Source organism: Alosa sapidissima, chromosome 18, assembly GCF_018492685.1.
Source record: "Alosa sapidissima isolate fAloSap1 chromosome 18, fAloSap1.pri, whole genome shotgun sequence".
NCBI classification, from domain to species: domain Eukaryota; kingdom Metazoa; phylum Chordata; class Actinopteri; order Clupeiformes; family Clupeidae; genus Alosa; species Alosa sapidissima.
In genome coordinates, this window is record NC_055974.1 from 29,938,092 (window position 1) to 29,964,237 (window position 26,146).

Genomic DNA, 26,146 nt, shown 5'->3' on the forward strand with positions numbered 1-26,146 from the left:
CGCAACCACAGTTTCCTCAAACCCAGCCAGCCCCCCCACCTCCCCTCCCCACACACAAAGTCAGACACACACACACACACACACACCACTTCTTTCCGTCAGTTCAAACGCCCGACTCCTGAGAAGCCTGAACGCCACTCTCACTCCGCTCCGCTCTCTCTCTCACTCCATCACCATCGTTCACTCGGGTTCTGTGAGTGTGTTTTGGAACATGAAGACCTCACACACCCTCCTCTCCGCCATACCTCTGTGGATGTGTTTCGACCACGCAGGTCAGTGTGTGTGTGTGTGTGTGAAGTCCCCTATTAGGTCGGTTTCCAGGCAATGGCCTGTAGCTAGCACGGCTAAAGGAAACTGATGGCCAATAGGTCGGAAGCAGCCTTCTGCAGAATTCATGTTAATCTCTCTGTTTCACAAACTTATTTAGTTTAAAATACAATAACCAGGTATATCATCTGTGTGAAAGTGTGTTTGTGTCTCTTAGCAAGAGGGTTTTACCGTGCCACCCTAGTGGATAAATGGAGATGGCTTAGTGGAGTAGGCGGTCTCAGAGCACACCTAACCAGAGAAATGCTGCTGTTGATGTGGACATTTTTCATGCGAATTTACAACTTTTCTGTTGAGGGTGAATATCACATATCTACTGTCTTAACTCAAATCGCAAAAGGGAAATGACTATGATCGGTTGCAACATACAATGGTTTCTCAATTTAGATGTTGATAAGTCTATAAAATGTCTGAAAATGGTGAGTAATTGTGATCAGTACGTCCCAAAGCCCAAGAGCTCTTAAGTCTTGTTTCGCCTGCTCCTCAAAGTCACAGTTACAGTCCGCAGCCAGAGAGGAGCATGGGATCCAGATCAGTATTTAAGTATAAGAAGCTAAAGTCAGAGAATATTTAGTTTTTATTCCCTCTAAAAAAAAGTTGCTCAAAATGAGTCAATCATCACAATAGTTGGGGATTTATTGAATGGTTGTTGATGACTAATCACCAATAATTGACGACTAGTGAATTGAATGGTTGTTGATGACTAATCACCAATAATTGACAACTAGTGAATTGTTACACCTCTACTTATCACCGTTTCAAATGTTAGCAGTTCCGCAAGTCAGACCAAGAAATTAAACCGACAGTGTTTATATATAAAGGTGACCTATTTCTGTGTGAATTATGTCCATATAAGGACGAGGGTGAATAAGGAATTAATTAGATAATTATGTACAATTACATTACATTTCATTATTATTTCATGTAGCTTCTCCACAGAAGTGTTCATGTGATAAATGTTGCCAGGATCCAACACACACACACACACACACACACACATCATTATCTTCACACACACACACACACACACATTATCTTCACTCCATCTTAATCGTTCTAGAGCTCTTTCTGACGTGGCTTCTGTTCCTCATATTCTGGTGCACAGGAAGCACAAAAAGAGAAAAAACAAAACCAAACCTAAAACGTTAGATATGTGACCCTGCTTGACCCTGTATGAGCGCACAGTGCTGAAGGACTTGTGGTCCGCAGCAAAGAGAAGAGGAACTGGGTTCTGCGTAGACAGCTTTCTGCGTGTGCGAGACTAACACCTAGAACAACGTTTCTGAGACTCCCGGGGGCCAGATCAGGCCCGCCAGCAGGTTTTATACGGCGCCCCAGATATTTTGGGCAGGAAGGGAAAATTAGAAAAAAAGATATTCACATCCAGTTGTCTTCAACAATGTGTAATAAACAATATTTCTATGATTAAACCTAGCACTACAATCCATCCTCAGGAAGGAATAAGCAGAAAAACTAACATGGAAGTCGGGCATTTCAAGAGAGAAAGAGCTAGAAAGAGTAGGCTATATGACAGCAGTACATTATTTACTTGTGTGCTCATAAGTGATATCATCAAACAGCACTACCCATGCATAATAATGATGATGACCATGACAATGACTGCCCCCCACGAGGTCGACCAACAAATCCAACAAATCCAGCCCACTACCTCATATGAGTTTGACACCCCAGATCTACGCCTAGAGATGAATTTCATATCAGTCAACATAAAGGTTTAATTGATCCAATTAGCTGCCTGTAAGCCTATGCCTCTGTAGGCCTCTTTTTAGCTTAAAGCAAACTTGTAAGGCCCATGTGGTAAAAGGATCGTCATTACTGTAGTAATGGTAAGAAAACAGAACAGAATTCGTCGACTCATGAGAAAAGAGAAGTGCTTCTCTTGCGGTCAAAACAGAACTAGCCGCCATCACCACTGACGGGCAGAACAGAGATCAAACCAGTCAGGTCATTCTTAACATCGTCTACACTGGCATGTACTGAACAGAACGTTGTTTACACTGACGTACTGAAGAGAACTGCGTCTACATTGGCATGTACTGAACAGAACTGCGTCTACATTGGCATGTACTGAACAGAACTGCGTCTACATTGGCATGTACTGAACAGAACTGCGTTTACATTGGCATGTACTGAACAGAACTGCGTTTACATGGGCGTGTACTGAACAGAACTGCACAGGTACTCACTTCTGTCTCTACTCAATGTAACCCACACACACACACACTCCTCACACTCTACTTAACAGTGTGAAGGGCTAGGAGCATACACATACACATACACACACACACACCAGAGGTGTGTTCAAATTTGCCGCACAGTAGTGGACGTTCATGGTGAACATATTTTCTTTGAACAGCTAAATTTGAATGATTTGTTGTTAGCATTCCTTTGTAACGGTAATCACATTGTTCTCTTCATCAAACTCACGTCCAATTCCACTGTATGTTTGCAAAGAACTACCTCCTCAGAGGAATTTGAATGCTCGCCAGCCTTGTGTAAAATCCATTCTCCATTCATGCATTGGAATTTGAATTGAATTGGCTCCAGGTTGAATTGGAATTGGAATGACAGGAAGTGGAATTAAATTCATGGCAATTCCACAGTCACACAACAGAAAGAATGTGCTGAATCTCACACACATTCAGTGTTGGGAAGGTGACTGGAAATGTAATTGGTTACTGTTATAAGTTGTGTGTTTGATGAGTATAGAGTCTTTATTGTCCTATATGTCTGACATACTGTATACTGTGAAGCTTCATTGTTAAACACTACCCTTAAATAATGTATAATAATTGATTTGAAATTCTACTTCCTTTAATTCAAATTCAAATTGTATGTTTAGATCCTGTTTTTGACCTCAATTCAAATTCAAGATTCAATTCAATTCTGAATTTTGCACAAGCCTAGCACATACACACACACACACACACACACACACACACACACACACACATACACATGATCTGATATGATGGGGATTGTGAAATAATGTTTTTTTTCCTGAACATTAAGATACGATCAGAGAAAATGTTTATGGAGCACTTTTTATGATGTTGACTGTGTGCGTGCGTGTGTGAATGTGTGTGTGCGTGCGTGTGTGAATGTGTGTGTGTGTGCGTGTGTGTGTGAATGTGTGTGTGTGTGTGTGTGTGTGTGTGTGTGTGTGTGTGTATTTCTATCTGTAGCACGGTGAGGTCTTTAATGGAAAGGGCATTATAAATCAAATGTTTTATTATTGTGTTTTATTATATTATTATTGTGTTTTATTATATTATTATTGTGTTTGTATGTATGAGTGACAGTTTGACTGTGTGTGTGTGCGTACATTTGCATGCAGTTACTGCGTCAGAGGTACTGCAGAGGATTTAGACATTATGGCCTACACACACACGCACATAATCTATCCATGCCCAATTAACAGGTGCGTAGCTGCATTATGGCCTAGACACACACACACACCTTTTCCCGACTTAAATACAGTGTACGAGTAGTTGATAGAAATGTCTACGGCCACGCAACATGAAACGTGGCGATTTTCCAAGCGAATAAACAGGAGAACTACAATGTGTGGCGCAATAGCACTTGGGAGTACTTCGACCTAGCGTAGTAGTATTGTTAACACCTAATTGTAGATCCTATCCACCAAAGAGTTTAGAATCCATGCTGGATCGACCCTCAGCCTCTCCCTCCCCTCTGAGCGAGAGAGAGGCACACACACTAGAGATGCACTGATGGGCTATTATTTCAACCATAACTGCATAGCAAAACGTATCATCCATCAGCCATCCATCAGCACCAAAAGTTTTTTGACCAATTTTCAAAACCGCACCCGCCCACCATCCGCTGGTTGTTTTAATGTAGGCTATATGGGTGATGCAGCGCTGCTGACGTGAGGCTAGAAAGCCCTTGCCTGTTCTAGAAAGACTGATCCAATGCAGCAAATATATTAAAAGGCTAAAGTCGTACATTGGCTATGTTGTAGCCTCCCAGTAAACAAAATAAAGTCCTGGCGACGTCCCCTAAAGGTCCCCTGGCGAACGTCACCTCCTCGACATTGTGTAGGGTTCCCTTTACGTCCCGCGGACCTCTGTTCGGGAGGTCTAAAAGACGTCCACGAGACTTTGAGAGGACGTCCTGTAATGGTCACCGCGACGTTATGCGCGCGACATTTATATTTCCGCGATGGTAAAAAAAGTAGATTTAGTATGGTAGGCTGTTACTTTCTTGTAAGTCTCAGCGTTGCTAGGAGAGACGGAACATTAACACACATTAACGACTTGTTCTGCTAGGAGAGACGGAACATTAACACACATTAACGACTTGTTCTACAACTACACAATAAACTTCACTCACCTCATATTTTCACAAATCACATCCTCCGAATGCATTACACTAATGATGCGTAGACATGGACATTTATACCGGGCTTGGATGTGCTGCTTTCACATCTACGGTGTCATTTTCTTAATAAACTAATACGACGTTTTAATGGGCATATCCCGTAGCATATTGTTCAAAACATCATCAGAGTAGGCCTAGGCTAGCCTAAGATAAATTGTTCAAACCATATTGTTTCAAAATATTAAAAACTAATAATAGCCAAAAATACTAAATGAATCGCAATGCATGCTGGGAAGCAAAACTCAACATGAAATAAAGTACATGAAACAGAATGCATTGACATTATATCCACTCGTTTTCTTGGACCTGTCATCAAACAGGGACGGCCTATAAATGTAAGCCTATCTTCCTGGAACATTGCAGATAAAGAAAAATGTATCGTTTTCTCTGAATGCTCTTTGTAGCCAACTTTAAGATTAAATAAATAGATTCCAGATGTTTCTATTCTATATCATTGTTTTATTAATAAACAAGGCTCTGGTGAGGCAGAGAGCTTGCTCCTCGTCAGAAATCTCATCGGATATGTGCACTCTTTGCTGTTTCCACAAGGAGCTGCTGTAACATCGGGGACAGCTATGCGTGACACTTTTAAACGCGAGCATGCGTCAAATAAATTACAATGACATTTAAACAAGTCATGAAGAAGCAGTAGCCTATCCTTAATTCTTCTGCAATGTAGAGCTGGATCGTTTTGCTTTACAAATTAAGTAGTCACTTCTGTTGCTAGACAATCCTAAACAAATGCTACGTGGTCTGTTTTTAACATTCCTCTAGTTTTATTGCATTGTATTCAGCTCCAAAAGTCGGTTCAGTCCCAATTCGTCCGTGTGTGTGTTTCTGAAAATAAAACAGATAATAAGTACGTGACTACGTTAAATAAACCACTGCCTATTTAGAGCATGTTACATGCATCAAGTAATGACAGTTATCTGAAGAAATGCGCATTATAGGCTAAGCTAGAAGCTAAGAACAGCGACTTTGCTAACGTTACACCAAGCATCACATCAGCTAACATGAATTTGATAAAATCCCTTTCCTAGTTTGTAACATTATACATTAACGTTAAACTCAAAATGTATGTAGCACATAGGCCTACATTTTGAGTTTAACGTTAACAACCCTTTTCCCAGTTTATGAAGTTGTGCGTCTTTGAAATTTCAAATTTGCTCATAGACGCACAACTTCATAAACTGTATGATATGTTGCCTTAGACTACGGTAGGCTAATGCAGCTACTGCTAGAGAGACTAACAGACTAGATAGATAGATACTTAGATAGATACTAGTCATCCCCAGACGTGTAACGTGAAGTCGTGCATGGATGTGATGTCTCCGTCCTGCAGGCGGTAGCCAGAGCGCTCTCAACTCCGCTGCCATGTGTGAATAAACAAACGCCCCCCCCCCCCCCCCCCCCCCATGTCCCCGGTATAACGTTATTGTCGGGTCCTTAGAAGGTATTTGAAATGACCAAATGCAAATGTCATCCGAGGGACCTGACGATGACGTCCCCAGAAAGTCCTGCACCGGACGTCACGCAATAACCAAACGATAACTTGCTCCGGACGTCAATAAGGTCACTGGAACGTCCGCTAGAGAACATGACGTTCGGGACCAATCGGGGACGTTGTGAATGTCGGCATAAGGTCCGGGGGACGTCCCGTGTTTGTCGGGCTATCCCTAGAATATCAGCAGCAAACTCAGTCTCTGTCTCGCAAAACAGTCTCCAAATAAAACGCACATCGGCCTGTTGCCTATTCTGCCAGCTTGTGACAATATATCGTCCAAAATGCTTGATTGCATTGCATTCTCCACATTTTTAGCTAAATTTTCATGTACCACATCAGCATTTTTGTTCAGTGAATCTTTTGTAAATTGCTTTACTATGCGGGTCTGGTTATTCCTTCGCTGTTTCTGGGTTTTCGCCTGAATTGAGCTCGCATTTTTCACGACATAGCTCCCCCTGCAGCTTCGGTAGCAAGTGACTGCTACGCTAAACCCCCACTAGCTAGCGAGCTAGCCATCAAGAAACCAAGCTAAACACATAGGGCTCACAATAAAACGGTCGAACAAACACATTGTTCAAGAGACTATTAAATCACATTACAAAAACGAAGTTCACCCAAGTGTGGCTACTTACAATTTCAACAGCAAAAAAGCCAAGTCAGAGTCCTTTTCGCAGTCTTCTTAGAAACTACAATCTGACTACATTTTCGAGTATTTCCGCCGAGTTACATCCGGATGTGTTCGGACCGCGACCAGAAAGTTGCATATTAGTTTTTTCCGCAGAGAAGCACTAGGGGGAGACGAAGCACCCACCAAACGACCCAAAAAAGTGTTGTAGAACCATCACAATGACTACAGAAGAGCCGTGCGTTACTTAAACGTGTTCTCACACCAGCTGACGTTAATTAGCTAATGTGAGCCAGAACATGTCACTCCAGTTTGACAAGTTTTCCCCTGACATGGGTGTCATTTTTGTAGCTTTTGTTTAACCAATCAATGCTGTGCGTGTGTGTTATAAATTGTAGATTTGATAGCATATAGGGAGTGTATGTTAGTCCCTTGTGCACATTGGGCCTGTCTGGTGAAGTTGTCAAACACGAGTATTATGCTTTCAGTCTGAACACACTGGGTGTGCGTGCGTGCATGCGTGTGTTACTAATGACTGCCAGAGATGCATATGTATTTTAATATGAGTGGGCCTGTGTGTGTGTGTGTGTGTGTGCGCACTCGCGCCATTTTGTATGTGGTGAAGCTTTTAACATGGTGTGTGTGTGTGTTTGTGTGTGTGTGTGTGTGTGTGGAGAAGGGGACTGAGTCGTGGTTTATTTTGGATCTGCACTACAGTCAGCAACTGCTCAAGTATGGATTGATATTCATATAATATTAATGATGTGTGCGTGTGTGTGTGTAGCTGCCATCTCCGAGCCCCAGATTTGCTACATCTTGGACAGCATCCTCTTCCTCTATGGCCTCATCCTCACTGTGCTCTACTGTCGACTCAAGGTACCACACACACACACACACACACACACACACACACACTACTCAATGTAATACACACACTCTCTTCTCTAATCTACCGACTCAACGTAACACATGCACTCTCTCCTCTCCTCCTCTCTCCTCAAGGTAACACACACACACACACACACACTCCTTTCTCTACCGCAAACTCAACCTAACATACACACACACACACATTCAGTGACGGCGTGCGATTAAATATGAGCTTCTACCGATAGTCATTGTACATAAAAGTGACAATGGATCTCCCAATACCTGACTAGTTTTGCCAGTTTATCTTCAGTTTCACCCACCAAAAGCCATGGAGTGGATCAGAGTGTGAAGGGAGGGACAATATCAGAAGCGAAACTCTTATACTTGGCATCACGGATGACTATTGTGGGAGCAAATAGTCCACATTTAACATTATGAATGCTGCATTCTGTTATTGCTATAGATTTGCACCGATGTCCTCACATTTAACATTATGAATGCTGCATTTCGTTATTGCTTAGAGTAGATTTGCACCGATGTCCTCACAACATTATGAATGCTGCATTCTGTTATTGCTATAGATTTGCACCGATGTCCTCACATTTAACATTATGAATGCTGCATTTTGTTATTGCTATAGATTTGCACCGATGTCCTCACATTTAACATTATGAATGCTGCATTTCGTTATTGCTATAGATTTGCACCGATGTCCTCACATTTAACGTTATGCATGCTGCATTCTGTTATTGCTTAGAGTAGATTTGCACCGATGTCCTCACATTTAACGTTATGAATGCTGCATTTCGTTATTGCTTAGAGTAGATTTGCACCGATGTCCTCACATTTAACGTTATGAATGCTGCATTTCGTTATTGCTATAGATTTGCACCGATGTCCTCACATTTAACATTATGAATGCTGCATTCTGTTATTGCTTAAAGTAGATTTGCACCGATGTCCTCACATTTAACATTATGAATGCTGCATTCTGTTATTGCTTAAAGTAGATTTGCACCGATGTCCTCACATTTAGCATTATGAATGCTGCATTTTGTTATTGATATAGATTTGCACCGATGTCCTCACATTTAACATTATGAATGCTGCATTTCGTTATTGCTATAGATTTGCACCGATGTCCTCACATTTAACGTTATGCATGCTGCATTCTGTTATTGCTTAGAGTAGATTTGCACCGATGTCCTCACATTTAACATTATGAATGCTGCATTTCGTTATTGCTTAGAGTAGATTTGCACCGATGTCCTCACATTTAACGTTATGAATGCTGCATTTCGTTATTGCTATAGATTTGCACCGATGTCCTCACATTTAACATTATGAATGCTGCATTCTGTTATTGCTTAAAGTAGATTTGCACCGATGTCCTCACATTTAACATTATGAATGCTGCATTCTGTTATTGCTTAAAGTAGATTTGCACCGATGTCCTCACATTTAACATTATGAATGCTGCATTCTGTTATTGCTTAAAGTAGATTTGCACCGATGTCCTCACATTTAACATTATGAATGCTGCATTCTGTTATTGCTTAAAGTAGATTTGCATCGATGTCCTCACATTTAACGTTATGAATGCTGCATTTTGTTATTGCTTAAAGTAGACATTCTGTTATTGCTTGGAGTAGATTTGCACCGATGTCCTCACATTTAACATTATGAATGCTGCATTCTGTTATTGCTTAGAGTAGACTTGCACCGATGTTCTCACCTCGAACCAACTAACTGAAAACAATTCAGTCTCATTAGACGTGCAGACATATGAAACGTGCTAAAACGTGCCACCTTTTGGAATGTGTTTAGTGTCACGGGACTCACCTACTGTACATGGTTTCCTGTAACCCCCCCCCCCCCCCTCTCTCTTGCTCGCTCTCTCTCTCTATCTCTCTATCTCCCCTCTCCCTTTTTCTCTTTCTCTCTCCTTCTCTCCCTCTTTCACATCCTCTCTTTATCAGTTTGTCTAAGTGTTAACTGTGTCTCACATCCTCTCTGTATCCTCACTGTGAGTTTTCTAGAGTTGTAATAAAATTAATTGATTAGTTGATTAGTCATTGTGTAGGCATAACTAATCGATTAATCAACTGTAAATTATCATTTGTTGCAGCCAGGTTTCTGTTAACTGTGTATCTTTGAGTTTTGTGTTGATATTAACTGTGTGAGTTTTGTGTTGATATTAACTGTGTGAGTTTAGTGTTGATGTTGACTGTGAGAATTTAGTGTTGATATTAAATGTGTGAGTTTAGTGTTGATGTTGACTGTGTGAGTTTAGTGTTGATGTTGACTGAGAGTTTAGTGTTTATGTTGACTGAGTTTAGTGTTGATGTTGATTGAGTTTAGTGTTGATGTTGATTGAAATTAGTGTTGATGTTGAATGAGTTTAGTGTTGATGTTGACTGAGAGTGTAGTGTTGATGTTGACTGAGAGTTTAGTGTTGATGTTGACTGTGAGAGTTTAGTGTTGATATTAACTGTGTGAGTTTAGTGTTGATGTTGACTGTGAGAATTTAGTGTTGATATTAACTGTGTGAGTTTAGTGTTGATGTTGACTGAGAGTTTAGTGTTGATGTTGATTGAGTTTAGTGTTGATGTTGACTGAGAGTGTAGTGTTGATGTTGACTGAGAGTTTAGTGTTGATGTTGACTGTGAGAGTTTAGTGTTGATATTAACTGTGTGAGTTTAGTGTTGATGTTGACTGTGAGAATTTAGTGTTGATATTAACTGTGTGAGTTTAGTGTTGATGTTGACTGAGAGTTTAGTGTTGATGTTGATTGAGTTTAGTGTTGATGTTGACTGAGAGTTTAGTGTTGATGTTGACTGTGAGAGTTTAGTGTTGATATTAACTGTGTGAGTTTAGTGATGATGTTGACTGAGAGTTTATTGTTGATGTTGACTGAGTTTAGTGTTGACGTTGACTGAGAGTGTAGCGTTGATGTTGACTGAGAGTTTAGTGTTGATGTTGAATGTGAGAGTTTAGTGTTGATGTTGACTGTGTGAGTTTAGTGTTGATGTTGACTGTGAGAGTTTAGTGTTGATGTTGACTGATAGCTGTCAGTCTTTTTTCCCGCTATCTCTTATTGTGATGCCAGTCTCTGTACTAGTGTCCTGTTGCTTTCTAAGCATTGTTTTGCTTGCTTGAAGGCAACCTTAGAGTGATATTAGCCTATTTAAGATAATGGTGTGGTTGTTGTGAGAGCACAATTTGACGGCAATCTGCAAGCAAGGTCATGTTAGAGCAAGCTTAAACACACAATGCATGTGTGTTTAATGTTGACGTTGACTGCATGTGTGTGTGTGTGTGAGTTTAATGTTGATGTTGACTGCATGTGTGTGTGTTTAATGTTGATGTTGACTGCATGTGTGTGTGTTTAATGTTCTGCTGATGTGTGACCTGTGTCTGTTTCTCCTCAGTGGATTCAGGGTAAGGAGGCCTATCCTGTGGTAAGATCATCACATCAACGCCTCTACACCAACACAACCGTCAAATGTTCATCAAATAACGCCAGCCAGCTCTAACTCTATCTCCTCTCTCACTCTCCTGACCCCTCCTCTCTTTCCCTTCTCTCTCTCTCTATTACTCTCTCTATCACTTCATCTTAGAGTTCACAAGCACCCATCCATTTCCTTTCCCCTCGACCAACACGTTCCATTTATATAGCGCTTATTCTCCACACTCAACACGTTCCATTTATATAGTGCTCAACACGTTCCATTTATATAGCGCTTATTCTCCACGCTCAACACGTTCCATTTATATAGTGCTTAACACGTTCCATTTATATAGCGCTTATTCTCCACACTCAACACGTTCCATTTATATAGCTCTTATTCTCCACGCTCAAAGCTCCTCTCTGTGTTCCTCCTCTCCTCTCCTCTCCCCTCTCTGTGTTCCTCCTCTCCTCTCCTCTCCTCTTCTCTCTGTGTTCCTCCTCTCCTCTCCTCTCCTCTCTCTGTGTTCCCCCTCTCCTCTCCTCCCCCCTCTCTGTGTTCCTCCTCTCCTCTCCTCTCCTCTTCTCTCTGTGTTCCTCCTCTCCTCTCCTCTCCTCTCTCTGTGTTCCCCCTCTCCTCTCCTCCCCCCTCTCTTGCTTGTCCGCGTGTCTCCACTCGGGCCTAATGCATCTGTGCTGTCGGCTCGCTCTTGCACACACACACTTTTAGCGCCTTTAAAGTTTCAAACCTTCTAAATGTATTCAAATGAACAGCATGCTGCTACAAAAGAGAAGAAAAGCATTTTGTGTTCAAAGTTGTGAAGAAAATGGGTCTTTTATGTAGGTGCTTTTATGGTGTCTATCTTTCTCTCTCTCTCTCTCTCTCTCTCTTTTACACTGTGTGTGTGTGTGTGTGTGTGTGTGTGTGTGTGTGTGTGTGTGTGTGAGTGAGTGAGTGAGAGTGTGTGAGTGCGTAAGGGTGAGCAGATCTAACTATAGTATTTTTGTTCCACAGAAGAAACAGGCAGAGGGCATATATGAAGTAAGATTTTTTTTTTTTATTTCACCCTCACATTAGCGTTTAGCACACATCAGAGAAGTCGGCAGCACTTGACTGTCCTTTCACTCAACAAGCTTCTGGTCTTTTCCACACATAAATAATAATGACCCCTTCCCCCTCCCAGGGTCTGTCCCCTCACGCCCAGGACACCTACGAGACCATCCAGCTGAAGAAAGGGATGAAGTAGAGAGAGAAAGACGAGAAGAAGAAGAGAGGGATAAAGAGATGCGAGAAAAGGAGAGAATTTGCTCCATGTAACTTTACAGCAGCGACTTATCTGTCCAATATGCTCCTACAGGCTTACTTGAGATGGCAAATGTGTGTGTGTGTGTGTGTGTGTGTGAGAGAGAGTATGAGAGAGAGAGAGAGACAGATAGAGAGAGAGTGTGTGTGTGTGTGTGTGTGTGTGTGTGTGTGAGAGAGAGAGAGAGTATGAGAGAGTATGAGAGAGAGAGAGAGACAGAGAGAGAGAGAGAGAGAGAGAGAGAGTGTGTGTGTGTGTGTGTGTGTGTGAGAGAGAGAGAGAGTATGAGAGAGAGAGAGAGACAGAGAGAGAGTGTGTGTGTGTGTGAGAGAGAGAGTATGAGACAGAGAGAGAGTGTGTGTGTGTGTGTGAGAGAGAGAGTATGAGACAGAGAGAGAGTGTGTGTGTGTGTGTGAGAGAGAGAGTATGAGACAGAGAGAGAGAGAGACAGAGAGAGAGAGAGTGTGTGTGTGTGTGTGTGTGTGTGTGTGTGTGTGTGTGTATTTATGAGGTGCACCCTGATGGAGCAATACCACACACCCTGAGTTGTAGAGAGAAGTACAGGGCCTTGGGCCTCAGGGTGGACACGACTGCTGGCTGCATTTCTGTCCATTGCTATCTGCTTGAGAGAACATTTTTTTTTTAAATAATATATTTGAAATGTCATATCAGCATGTGTGTATGTGTATGTGTATGTGTGTGTGTTTTCCACTCTAGCTGTATCAGTAGCTTCATGACTAACGGCGTGAATATTAAAGTGTCAGCTTCTGAAGTTTCTCTTCTTCTCACAAACACTATTTTAACACTTCTGCACACTGTCGCCATGGCGACGCACAGCAGCCTCCGACCACAGAGTGTCCGACTCACTTCCTGTTCACTGCGGTCGAGGTGGTGGTCTTCCTTAGAGGTCGCTATCAGTCAGGTCTGTCAACCTGGGTGAAGATACAATCTCCCTGTGTGTGTGTTTAGTGTGTGTGTGTGTGTATGTGTGTGAGCGTGTGCGCGTGTGTTTAGTGTGCGTGTGTGTGTGCGTGCGTGTGTGTGTGTGTTTAGAGTGTGTGTGCGTGCGTGTGTGTGTGTGTATGCGCACGCGTGCGTGTGTGTGCGTGCGTGCGTGTGTGTGTATGCGCGCGCGTGCGTGTGTGTGTTTAGAGTGTGTGTGCGTGTGTGTGTGTGTGTGTGCGTGCGTGTGTGTGTTTAGAGTGTGTGTGCGTGCGTGTGTGTGTGTGTATGCGCACGCGTGCGTGTGTGTGCGTGCGTGTGTGTGTGTGTTTAGAGTGTGTGTGCGTGCGTGTGTGTGTGTGTATGCGCACGCGTGCGTGTGTGTGCGTGCGTGTGTGTGTGTGTGCGTGTGTGTGCGTGCGTGTGTGTGCGTGCGTGTGTGTGTGTGTATGCGCACGCGTGCGTGTGTGTGCGTGCGTGCGTGTGTGTGTATGCGCGCGCGTGCGTGTGTGCAACTGAGGAAGAGAGTGAAACAGTGGTTTCAAGCGGTTTCAGTATGAGGGCTCTAGAGTACAGTGCAGTGACTCACCACTAGGCGGCAGTGCTACACTATTACTAGACTATAGTCTATTTAGTAGTCGCATCGCCAGGCGACATCTCACCGCCCCATGCCGGCGCTTGTGGGCCTATTTGGGATTTTTAAATTAAGATGCGAGACAATGACGTCCATGAATTAACGCAGACGCAGCCAAAAAGGGAGTGGATTCAAAACACTCTGGCAGCCCTCACCAAAAAGCTTATGGTAGTGTAGTGTAGGCTACTGGTATACTTATTTTTAACCAAGTATATGTATAGTTTACTTTTTTTTGTGTACTGATCAGAGATATCCTAATTTGATTTATACTTAAGTATACTTGGCTTATAAGTGAGAAGTATTACATAAAGGTTTAAGTATATACTTGGTACTTATATTTTATACTTATGCTGACAGAAATGTGTAAGTATTTACTTGCACTTGTAGCCAGGGACTGATCTATGAGAGGCTGCATGGCAGATTCTAATATTCCCTGACCAAAAAAAAAGAAAAATATTTACCTAAAGTTCATTTAATTAAATAAACTTAAAGGGAAACTATACAGTTTATTTAGCTTATTTTACCTTAACTTCACAGCTTTGGAGTCATTGGAATGGTTATATGAGTTTTTCTGTGGCGAATGGCTGTCTCACTTCCCCCTAGCGTCTGTGAGCAGAAAAAACTCCTTTGCAACTTTGGACCGGCAGGCCGGCGGACTCAAGAGACAGAAAGTCTCGCAGCCTCACGATGTAACAAATTGCTTTACTGCACTACACACATACACGCCTGGCACCGGCTAGAACAAGCGATGGAGTTTCTCAGACATGTGTCATGGCAGAGCCGGCGAATATCTATACTATTTAGACCTATACTCTTTACTATTCTTAAAAGCAATGGTGGATAGATTAGCTTCTTCATGACCCAATATAGGTTTGTTTTTTAAGTATTCAAAGTATTCATATATATAAATGACATTTCCTTTTAATGTATTGTAATTTAATGTTTATTTTGTCAATAATAGGGTGTACAGACCTTTAGTTCCTTACATCTAACAACAACATTTTTACCTATTTTCATACTGTTAAAATGGATGCAATAATACACTTCAAATGAGTATTTATTCTCCGTTCACAAATCTAATAAATAACCCAGGACTGAGTTTTCAATGCCAAATCCAAAACAGGATAATATTATTATTTACTGTTTAATGGTGTAAACAGGATAACTATTATTATTTACTGTTTAATGGTGTAAACAGCATAACCATTATTATTTCCTGTTTAATGGTGTAAACAGGATAACCATTATTATTTACTGTTTAATGATGCAAAGGGTGACCCAGAGAGCTGGTACAGGTAAGTAGGCTACTCTACAACTAGACTGCATATCAGCAGCATAGATCATCTCTATTACAGTATGTCTATGGTCAGCAGGGCTTCACTAGTGGAACCAGCTCTCCTTCTGGGCCCTGAGTTTCAGCCTCTTGAGCACCCCGCCCTCTAGTGGCCAATTTGATTATAGCACCATGGTACACACCTCAGTTTCAGTAAGACGTCTCACTCCAAATTATTGTGTTTACTCGATTGTCAGAAAGTGGGTAAAGTAGTAGTAAAGTAAAGTAGTATATAGGACCTACCGCCCTACACTAAAAGCAATGGACATATAATCCGGCCATACATTAGATTACCTTAACCTGATGGCCACAAGAGGGCGTGTTTTATCTGTGATCAAGTGTCAGTCTGTAGGCTACTCCTAGCCTATGGATAGAGGTAGTAGCCTAATACTGAAGGAGATCTGCATTGTTGACAGCAATAGCTTTGGTGAAGTAGACATCTGCACTCACTTAGCAAAGTCTTTGATTCAGAATCAACCTAAATTTAGAAACAGAGTTGGAAGAGACTTGGAAGTTGTCGGGAGACTGTTTTGAAGGACTTTTGTTAGGCTATACGCCATAGAGGCTATTGTTACTCAGAAACGTGCACTGCAGTAGCCTAATGCGAGTAGCCTAGCCTATGTTTTGTCACACGTGCACATAATTGTGTGATTATAGTCTACACTGCTCAAATAGCGTCCTTTGGCAAAAGCTGAATCTGAATGTAGCCTATTGGGATATTCCAGATGTTCTGATTAAAACATGCACGTGTGAAATAACTTCACCTCTGAAAACAGCCGAAACTGGGCTATTTGAGTGCATTCACCGTGCACTGATGGACAGAATCTTGAAGTGTATGCTGACTGACTGGCTTCTCAGCAAGTGTGGGTTGAGTTCGGATTCGGAATGGGGAAGCTTTTCGCAGCCGAAAAAAAGCCGATCCAGCAGAAACGCTACATCTGTCTGTCAGGCGAGTCCTGCCTTCTTGACGTAAGAGGGAAATATGTGAGGAGAGTTGCCCACGAACTTCCCTGAACACAGACAGTTAAACCGAATTGTCAGAGAAGTATCGGAGAGATTTCGCTAACGTTATTAGTCTTCATCAGTCATGAGGTAAGTTTGACAGCAACGAGCACGTATTGCCAGAGTTTATTTGTCTTTTGCGATTTTAGAGGTTTTCTAGTTGGGGCACCTCGGATTTTTAGACTCATTCGCGCCTCAAAACTAAAATGTTTCGGAAAGTAAGCAATCATTACAAACAGTTCTCTTCTAGAATAAGTGTTAGAAATCACACAGTGTTTTAGCCTGTGCGATTTGTTCAGAAGTAGCCTTGAACGTTAACCAATGCCCTAAATTCAATTCAGGGTGCGCCCTCCCCCCTCACTAAGTACCTGTGACAAGTCGGCATAGGAATGCAGCCTATAGGCTAGTCTGTTTGACTGTCAGACAATGTAGGCCAGTGGTTCTCAAACTTTTACCGTCATTCCCCACTTTGGAGGTGGGGAATTTTCAACCCCCACCTTACCCCATCACCCAGCAAAATGGTAGAATACAGATATTATGGCCACATCTTGGTTCCACGTTGCATTTCAGTCTCGTGGATCTGATGGTGCCTTAATTTAAATGTGTTTATTTCATAAGCCTGTTTATGATGCCTATGTATGTGTGGCTGTCTAGTTTTCAATGTTTGATCTTGTCAAAAAAGAAAGGAATGACTAAAGATGGGCACAAAAAAACCCCATTTCCTCCTTCTTGGCGCCCCACCTGTCATGTCTTCATTCCCCACTAGTGGGGCTCACCCCACACTTTGAGAACCACTGGTTGTAGGCTTATCTGATTCAGTAAAGTCAAGTGACAAAGTATTGTGATAGACAGCAGCCTTATAGATCTGTTCTACTCTTCCGCAGGTGCAGCATTAGGTTAGCTTATCTTTTGCTGTACAATCTGCTACAGTTCTCGGGGAACACGTGGATATTTGCCAACATGATGGCCCGATTCGTCTTCTTCGGGAGAGGTAAAAGCCCTTGGCAGTCGGCACGCAGCTCCTCCCAGAGAAAATAAACACGGTGAAGAGTGTGGAGCTCCACATGTTTACCTCAGAGCTTCTCAAAGTTGTGTCAGAGCCGGGGATAGGGGCAGGGAAAGGAACACACACACACACACACACACACACACACACACCCTATGTTATGTCAGAGGCAGGGATAGGAACATATTAGTTGTTCTCAGTTCAAAAATAAATCCCTATTCCTAGGAAACACTGTATCCTCTAGGTCTTCTAGATATTCCAAATGACCACTAAACACAGAGGAGGGGAATAAACATAAATCTATCTATCTATCTATCTTCCCCTTGGGGATCAATAAAGGATCTATCTATCTATCTATCTATCTATCTATCTAAACACAGCAGATTGTCTCAGAATGCAGATGACACAGCCGTAATGCACAAACATGTCTGAACAAGAAAAAATATGATGTGTTTTTTAAATAAAACAGTTGCTGGTGCTCAGAATAGTTTCAGTTCGATGGGTTTCAGAGAGAGAAATGAATGTTCACCCATGATCACCCTGCACTAGAGGTCTGCACTCCCGCGCCACACACCATACTACACACATCACACACACACACACACACCCATACTACACACATCACACACACACACTCCCCATGCTACACATATCACACACACTCCCCATACTACACACATCACACACACACACACACACCCATGCTACACACATCACACACACTCTCACCCATGATCACCCTGCACTAGAGGTCTGCACTTCCGCAGTAGACCCGCGGGTCCCAACGCAAAAGAGTGCGGCGCGGGACAACTTTTGAAAGCTCTTTGCGGGAGCGGGCGGGATGAGAGAGGTGCGTTCGTGGGTGCGGGACAACCCGATGATTCACTGCACTCCCGCCAATTAAATATGTGCATAAAATTAAATATGGAAATGAGTAGTAAGTAGTGTTCATAACTATAGTTCAGCTGGATGTTCTGTTAGGCAGCATTAAAAAACGGGGTTTAAGCATAACTGACGGATAGCAGGCCTATAGCCTATATTGTCGTTTACGTGGGTTCAATTTGTTCCTGCTGCTCATTGTCAAAACTCGAAATCGAAAGCATGACAGAGGAAGAGGGCACCAGACTAGGCCTACTTCAGTTGTTAGCCTACATTCAGAACCAAGAAACTTAAAATCTGGACATCTGGACATCTGGAGTCTTTCTCAGGTGTGTGTGCTCCTTTCGTGAGACAGAAAGAAAAGCTGAATAGGCTTTCCCTCCTGCATGCGGGCTTTAGTGGGACATCATGTTACAGATGCGGGCGGGAGCAGGACAGAGTATGTGGACGTTTATTGCGGGAGCGGGCGGGCAGATCATGACATCATGAGTGGGCGGGCAGATCATGACATCATGAGTGGGCGGGCAGATCATGACCTCATGAGTGGGCGGGCAGATCATGACATCATGAGTGGGCGGGCAGATCATGACATCATGAGTGGGCGGGCAGATCTCTACCCTGCACCTCCGTCACCATCCACCCACTCATGATGGCATGATGTTGAAAAGGTCCCCAGGTCCAAACTGGGTGGAAACAAATTTTTGGGGGCAGCCGTGGCCTACTGGTTAGGGCTGCGGGCTTGTAACCGAAGGGTTGCCGGTTCTATCCCCGACCCAATAAAAAATGTGGGCGGGGGAAGTGTTTGAGCACTGCTCTCCCATGCCCACATCCACGGCTGAAGTGCCCTTGAGCAAGGCACCTAACCCCTCACTGCTCCCCGAGCGCCGCTGTAGCAGGCAGCTCACTGCGCCGGGATTAGTGTGTGCTTCACCTCACTGTGTGTTCACTGTGTGCTGAGTGTGTTTCACTAATTCACGGATTGGGATAAATGCAGAGACCAAATTTCCCTCACGGGATCAAAATAGTATCTGTACTTATATATACTTATACTATACTATGTCTTACTTACACACACTACACACACACTGCTATCCATCCACTCTCTCATGATGTGGTACTTACACACACTACCCGTGGGGGGAGTGATCGTGTGTGTGTGTGTGTGTGTGTGTGTGTGTGTGTGTGTGCAGGTGCGCAGGCGGACACCTTCTACTCCGTGGGGGTGATCGTGTGTGTGTGTGTGTGTGTGTGTGCAGGTGCGCAGGCGCGCAGGCAGACACCTTCTACTCCGTGGGGGTGATCGTGTGTGTGTGTGTGTGTGTGTGTGTGCAGGTGCGCAGGCGGACACCTTCTACTCCGTGGGGGTGATCATGTGTGTGTGTCAGCTGCTCTCGGTGCTGGAGCTCTTCCACATCGCTGACGGCATCGAGAAGGGATGGCTCTTCCCACGCTTCGTCCAGGTGAGTTGCACAAGCACAACTGTCAGGTACTGACATCAGACATTAAAGGCACAGTCTGCAATTCTAAGGCACTGACATCAATTAAAAGGTGTGGTCTGCCATTTTAATGCACTGTTGCCAATTAAAAGTGCGGTCTGTGATTTAATTAAATGTAATGTAATTAAAGGTAGGTTGGTAGGATGGTGGATTAAAGGTAGGATGGTGGATTAAAGGTAGGTTGGTGAATTAAAGGTAGGTTGGTGAATTAAAGGTAGGTTGGTGAATTAAAGGTAGGTTGGTGAATTAAAGGTAGGTTGGTAGGATGGTGAATTAAAGGTAGGTTGATAACCTTTTTGTGTCTGCTGTTTAGGTTCTGGAGAGGAACCTGTTGTTGTTCGTGGTGTTTGTGAGTGTGGAGGAGTTCCAGAGTAACCCCATGGTCTGTGTGCAGTTCTCCCTCTGGAACATCTTACAGCTGCTCAGGTGTGTGTGTGTGTGTGTGTGTGTGTGTGTGTGTGTAACCCCATGGTCTGTGTGCAGTTCTCCCTCTGGAACATCTTACAGCTGCTCAGGTGTGTGTGTGTGTGTGTGTGTGTGTGTGTGTGTAACCCCATGGTCTGTGTGCAGTTCTCCCTCTGGAACATCTTACAGCTGCTCAGGTGTGTGTGTGTGTGTGTGTGTGTGTGTGCAACCCCATGGTCTGTGTGCAGTTATACCTGTGGAACCTCATACAGTTTCACAGGTCTGTTACCTGTTGTTAAACTGTGTGTGCGTGTGTGTGTGTGTGTAGGTATCCCCATGGCCTGCTGTGTCTGGTGAGCACTCCCTCAGCTAACACCCTGTGGGCGCGATACACTCTCAGAATTCCTGTGTACGTGGTGTCAGTACTCACTGAGGGTAAGCCCAACACACACACACACACACACAACACATTCACACACACACACACACACAAACATACTGTGTAATGTGAAGTAGTGTCTAAATGTTGACTGTTGCAATAAGGGTTTGGGAAAGATGATCAGAAGATCTTTCATGATCAGATGGAACATTCCACAGAAGCTTTCATCTACTTACCACACACACAGACACAGACACACACACACATACACACACATACACAGACACACACACACACACACACACACACCCCTGACTTTGAGTAAGATAACATTAGAGGAATTACTATGAGAGCTGGTGTTCTATGCTGATTTGCATTTCAGTGGAGCAGTAATCTGAGCTGCCATCTCAACCTCCCTCGTATCTGTGCAGTGCTTGCTCACACACACACTCTCACACACACCACACACACACACACACTCCCTGTTATATGTGTGCTGCGACAGCAGAAGTAGGAGCTTCTGTGGAATCTGCTTTCTGATCATGAGTGGGGCTTTCCCTTCTCGTGTGTGTGTGTGTGTGTGCATGTGTGTGTGTGTGTGTGTGCATGTGTGTGTGTGTGCGTGTGCATGTGTATGTGTGTGTGTGTGTGTGTGTGTGTCTGTCTGTGTGTGTGTCTGTCTGTGTGTGTGTGTGTGTGAGAAAGAGTGAGTGAGTGTGAGTGTGAGTGTGAGGTGTGTGTGTGTGTGAGAGGACAGATAAAAGACAGGATGAGAAGAAGAAGAAAGAGAGAGAGAAGAGGGGAAGAGAAAGAAAGAAAGATGAGAAACTGCCCACTCTCAAGGTGCATACTTGGTCCTACACACACACACACACACACACACACACACACACACACACACACACACACACACTCACACACACACACACACACACAAAGGAACAGAGAGGAAACCAATGTTTGAGCAAGCAGGAAATGACAAAGACCAGGGGTGAGTGTGTGTGCGCTTTGTATTTCTGCGGATGTATCTCTGTGTGTTTCGTTTTGGAGGTGGGTATGACTGTGTGTGTGTGGGTGGGTAGGTAGGTGAGGCATATGTGTTTTGGGGGTTCATATTGTATATATCTGTGAAGAGAGAGAGAGAGAGTGTGTGTGTGTGTGTTGAGAGAGAGAGAGAGGAAGTGGGGTTAAAAGAACACACACTGTGACTAGCTTGTGTGTGGCAGAAAGCAGGAGTGTGCGAGTGTGTGTTGATGAGTGTGTGTTGATGAGTGTGTGTTGATGAGTGTGTGTTGAGCATGGAGCTCGGGAGGAAGTGTGAGTCTGACGTTGCCAGCGCGGAGGTTGTCTGGCTCTGGGAGATACAGCAGACCGGGCCAGATAGGGCAGATCAGCTGGCCACTGTGGAGACCCGTGCTGCCCTGCTTATACATTCAACCACTCTTATCCAAAGTGGTGGTGTGTGTGTCTGTGTGTGTCTGTGTGTGTGTGTGTGTGGGGTGTTCTGTGGTTGGGTGCTTATCTCTGAGGGAGAGCTGGGTAGGTTGGCATACGCTGGCATCGGTTGGCACTGTGATGCCCAGGCCAGAATTTCACTGCATTTGTTTGGCTGAAGGATTGTTAACCTGGCACAGCAATGTGTGTGTGTGTGTGTGTGTGTGTGTGTGTGTGTGTGAGTGTGTTTGTGGTAGTGTAGTGGTTAGCTGGACTAGCGTGCAGTAGCCTGTAAAGTTGTGGTTTCCACCGTTGTGCCGTTGAGCAAGGCACTTAACCCTGAGTTGCCCCGGGAACAGTGGCCCTTGGAATGTTAACCCTGAGTTGCCCCGGGAACAGTGGCCCTTGGAATGTTAACCCTGAGTTGCCCCGGGAACAGTGGCCCTTGGAATGTTAACCCTGAGTTGCCCCGGGAACAGTGGCTCTTGGAATGTTAACCCTGAGTTGCCCCGGGAACAGTGGCTCTTGGAATGTTAACCCTGAGTTGCCCCGGGAACAGTGGCCCTTGGAATGTTAACCCTGAGTTGCCCCGGGAACAGTGGCCCTTGGAATGTTAACCCTGAGTTGCCCCGGGAACAGTGGCTCTTGGAATGTTAACCCTGAGTTGCCCCGGGAACAGTGGCCCTTGGAATGTTAACCCTGAGTTGCCCCGGGAACAGTGGCCCTTGGAATATCAATGACGTGTGTAAGTCGCTTTGGATAGAAGCGTCTGCTAAATGAATACATGCAAAGCAACCAGTCTGTCATGTTATCGGCCAATGCAAAGTGACCAGTCTGTCATGTAAAGTGACCAGTCTGTCATGTTATCCGCCCATGCAAAGTGACCAGTTGCAGAGGCCAGCGTCCCTGGAGCAAAGTGCACAGCAGTGGTGCACACTAGCCAAGTTCCTTAGGCTCTTTAGCTCTTTGAAGCACACTAGCCAAGTTCCTTAGGCTCTTTGAAGCACACTAGCCAAGTTCCTTAGGCTCTTTGAAGCACACTAGCCAAGTTCCTTAGGCTCTTTAGCTCTTTGAAGCACACTAGCCAAGTTCCTTAGGCTCTTTGAAGCACACTAGCCAAGTTCCTTAGGCACTTTGGCTCTTTGAAGCACACTAGCCAAGTTCCTTAGGCTCTTTGAAGCACACTAGCCAAGTTCCTTAGGCACTTTGGCTCTTTGAAGCACACTAGCCAAGTTCCTTAGGCTCTTTGAAGCACACTAGCCAAGTTCCTTAGGCACTTTAGCTCTTTGAAGCACACTAGCCAAGTTTCTTAGGCACTTTGGCTCTTTGAAGCACACTAGCCAAGTTTCTTAGGCACTTTGGCTCTTTGAAGCATGCACACAGCAGGGTGCATTCAGCATTTCCTCTTCATTGCTGACCCACTCTTAATCGTCGCTGACCTCCTTTTCGTCAGGCTGAACAACAGGGGTCAGTATTTGGCAGGTGCTGCTGTGTGTTATATTTACACTCTGTTGTCCTGTCCCCTCCACAGGGGTCAGTATTTGGCAGGCGCTGCCGTACTTTGAGGATGGGATGTTCTCTGTCCAGCTGCAGGCTCCTGTCCAGGTGTTTGTGTACTTCCCCTACGTCCTCATGGCCTACCTGCCACTGCTGGCTGCAGGTGAGTCTCTTACACACAGACACAGACACACACACACACACACACACACACATACACATATAAGATACGCATGCAGACACACACATAGACACACACACACACACACACACACACACATATAAGACACGCATGCACACACACACACACACACATAGACACACAGAGACACACAGACACACACACACACAAACACACACTTACACACACTTACATGCACACACAGAGTTGGAAGGGCTCGGTTCCAGAGGTGATTCTGTTTTTTATTCAGTTCTCTCTTGTACTCCAGAGGTACTGATAAGTTCTGCTCAGAGAGGTCCAATGGTTCTGATGTGTTCTGCTCAGAGAGGTCCAATGGTTCTGATGAGTTCTGCTTAGAGAGGTCCAATGGTACTGATGAGTTCTGCGTACTGATGAGTTCTGCTCAGAGAGGTCCAGTGGTACTGATGAGTTCTGCTCAGAGAGGTCCAATGTTGTGACTGGTCCAGTGTGTGCCTGGCTGTGGTGTTCTGGTGTTCATCTGTGTGTGTGTGTGTGTGTGTGTGTGTGTGCAGCTGCCAGCGTGACCGTGTGGCATCTGCTGAAGGAGAGGAAACAGCAGCTGGACAGCTGGAACAAGAAGCTCAAGAGGAAGTGACATCACTGCGGCAGGCACCTGACTTACTCTCTGAGGTCTCTGAGAGCCCAGGGGACTGGGTGGGGGGAGGGGCTGGGGGTAGCCACGCCTCCAGATGGGACAAGGAAGAAGTTTGGAAGGGAATACGTGACTTTGTGTGATTGCAAAAAATCACTACATACATACTATGTCCCAACAAAACAGATTTAGGTGCAAGTAGCTTCAAAGAAGGACTATAATTTTTGATGACCAGCAATGAGGGATTTAGTTTGTATTTTCACTTAGCTTAGCACACAAAGCTACCTAGCATGCTAGCAGGAATCCCTCTGCCTATGGTTTACTAGCACACTACGCTAATCGTAAGCGCTAGTGATTGTTTATAGTCTGTTATTTTAGCAAATCGCTAGCAGCAAGCTAACAACTAAACCACTGAACTGGCCAAGGTATGCAACGCGACTCAACAATGAAATCTGATTGATCGCTTTGTCCAGTCAGAATCCCAGAAAATGGTAAACAAATAACGTAATTAAAATAAAAAAAGTAACAAAACAAGATATCACCCCAAACCTCATAATGAAAACCTCATTTCTGTCCCATCCAGTGTCCCAACCTCCTGGATCTGAAAATGAATGTTAGTGAATGGGTGATGTCACAGTCCTGCCAGTCCAGGATTCTTAGACGCATGTCTATAGACGCATTTGGACACAACAGCTCTAGAAACACTTCTACTAACTATTAACTGGAGAGGCTACCTCTGGAACTACAGGTACACAGTTCCTAGCAGCGATTAAAAACGGTTCAAATAACGAAAACCAGAAACGAACACAATTTTTGGATGAACGTAACCGAGAACCGTATTTATCGTTGCGATTAACCTTTGTTTGAGTATTATTCAAAAGTCCATAGGCTTGGAAAGCCACCTTGCCCACACAGTGTTCCCCTTAAAAGATGAATTTAGTCAGATGTTATGAATCATGTTATGTGTCTCCCATCTACTAACTACTTTTATCAACTACTAGTTGATAAAAAGGATTTTCATATCCAACACTATCGAACTGCCTTTTCCAAGTATGTAGACTAAATTACTGAAACATTGTGTGAAATAACATGGGTTACCAGAGGCACTAGGAAGATATCTATAGGCCTGTCATGCAGTTGGTAGCACCAGGGCTTAAAGCAAGGACATGTTCTGTGCCTGCGCTAATGCTAAATGTAATGCTAAATGTAATGCTAAATGTAATGCTAAATGTAATGCTACAGTAAATGTAATGCTAAATGTAATGCTAAATGTAATGCTAAATGTAATGCTAAATGTAATGCTAAACAGGGCTCCAGAGTGCGACCAATTTGGTCGCATATGCGACCTAATTTTTCAAAAGTGCACCAGTGCACCAGTGCGACCAGCCATTCGAGAGAGGAAAAAGTGTTGCATTGAAACTCTACCTTTGGTTCAATAACAGACACATATTTGCCCAATATCGTGGTTTAAACAAATCACAGATAGTGAAGGGCGGGACCTCCCCTCTGATTGGCCGTGGCCCAGTGCCTGTGTGTAAATTTGAAAATGCGTGTGCTGCAGAGAGAGGTCAGAGACAGGTCAGATAAACAGAGTGGATGCAGTGGCATTACAGTGTGGTCACATAGGCCGAGATAAATGCCCCCTCTCCCCACTGCCTTTCGGCGGCTGGCAGCAGCAAACCGATCAGAAGAGCCCGAGATGATAATCAAGTTTATCGTTGCCTACGATAGGTCTAGTGAAACTTCCCTTCACCAAGTTCAGTCCGAAATAATTATTCACCAGAAAAATAGTTTGAACGTAAACCCGACGTACAGGAATGCCACTTGCGCCAAATTAATAGGAGT

The 26,146-nt window shown here is 44.0% G+C and overlaps 2 protein-coding genes across 2 annotated transcripts; both read left to right on the forward strand.

The window, feature by feature from the left end:
• Positions 1 to 65: 65 nt before the first annotated feature.
• Positions 66 to 12,661, forward strand: fcer1g (Fc fragment of IgE, high affinity I, receptor for; gamma polypeptide). The gene is made up of 5 exons (XM_042070084.1): positions 66 to 272; positions 7,663 to 7,754; positions 11,180 to 11,209; positions 12,212 to 12,238; positions 12,381 to 12,661. Exons 1-5 carry the CDS (start codon positions 212 to 214, stop codon positions 12,441 to 12,443), a joined length of 273 nt encoding a protein of 90 aa, XP_041926018.1. The 5' UTR covers positions 66 to 211; the 3' UTR covers positions 12,444 to 12,661.
• Positions 12,662 to 15,816: 3,155 nt separating this feature from the next.
• Positions 15,817 to 25,722, forward strand: hacd4 (3-hydroxyacyl-CoA dehydratase 4). Its single transcript, XM_042070078.1, has 7 exons — positions 15,817 to 16,501; positions 17,296 to 17,402; positions 19,629 to 19,756; positions 20,106 to 20,218; positions 20,526 to 20,632; positions 23,542 to 23,670; positions 24,222 to 25,722. Exons 1-7 carry the CDS (start codon positions 16,497 to 16,499, stop codon positions 24,302 to 24,304), a joined length of 672 nt encoding a protein of 223 aa, XP_041926012.1. The 5' UTR covers positions 15,817 to 16,496; the 3' UTR covers positions 24,305 to 25,722.
• The last annotated feature ends 424 nt before the right edge of the window (positions 25,723 to 26,146 follow it).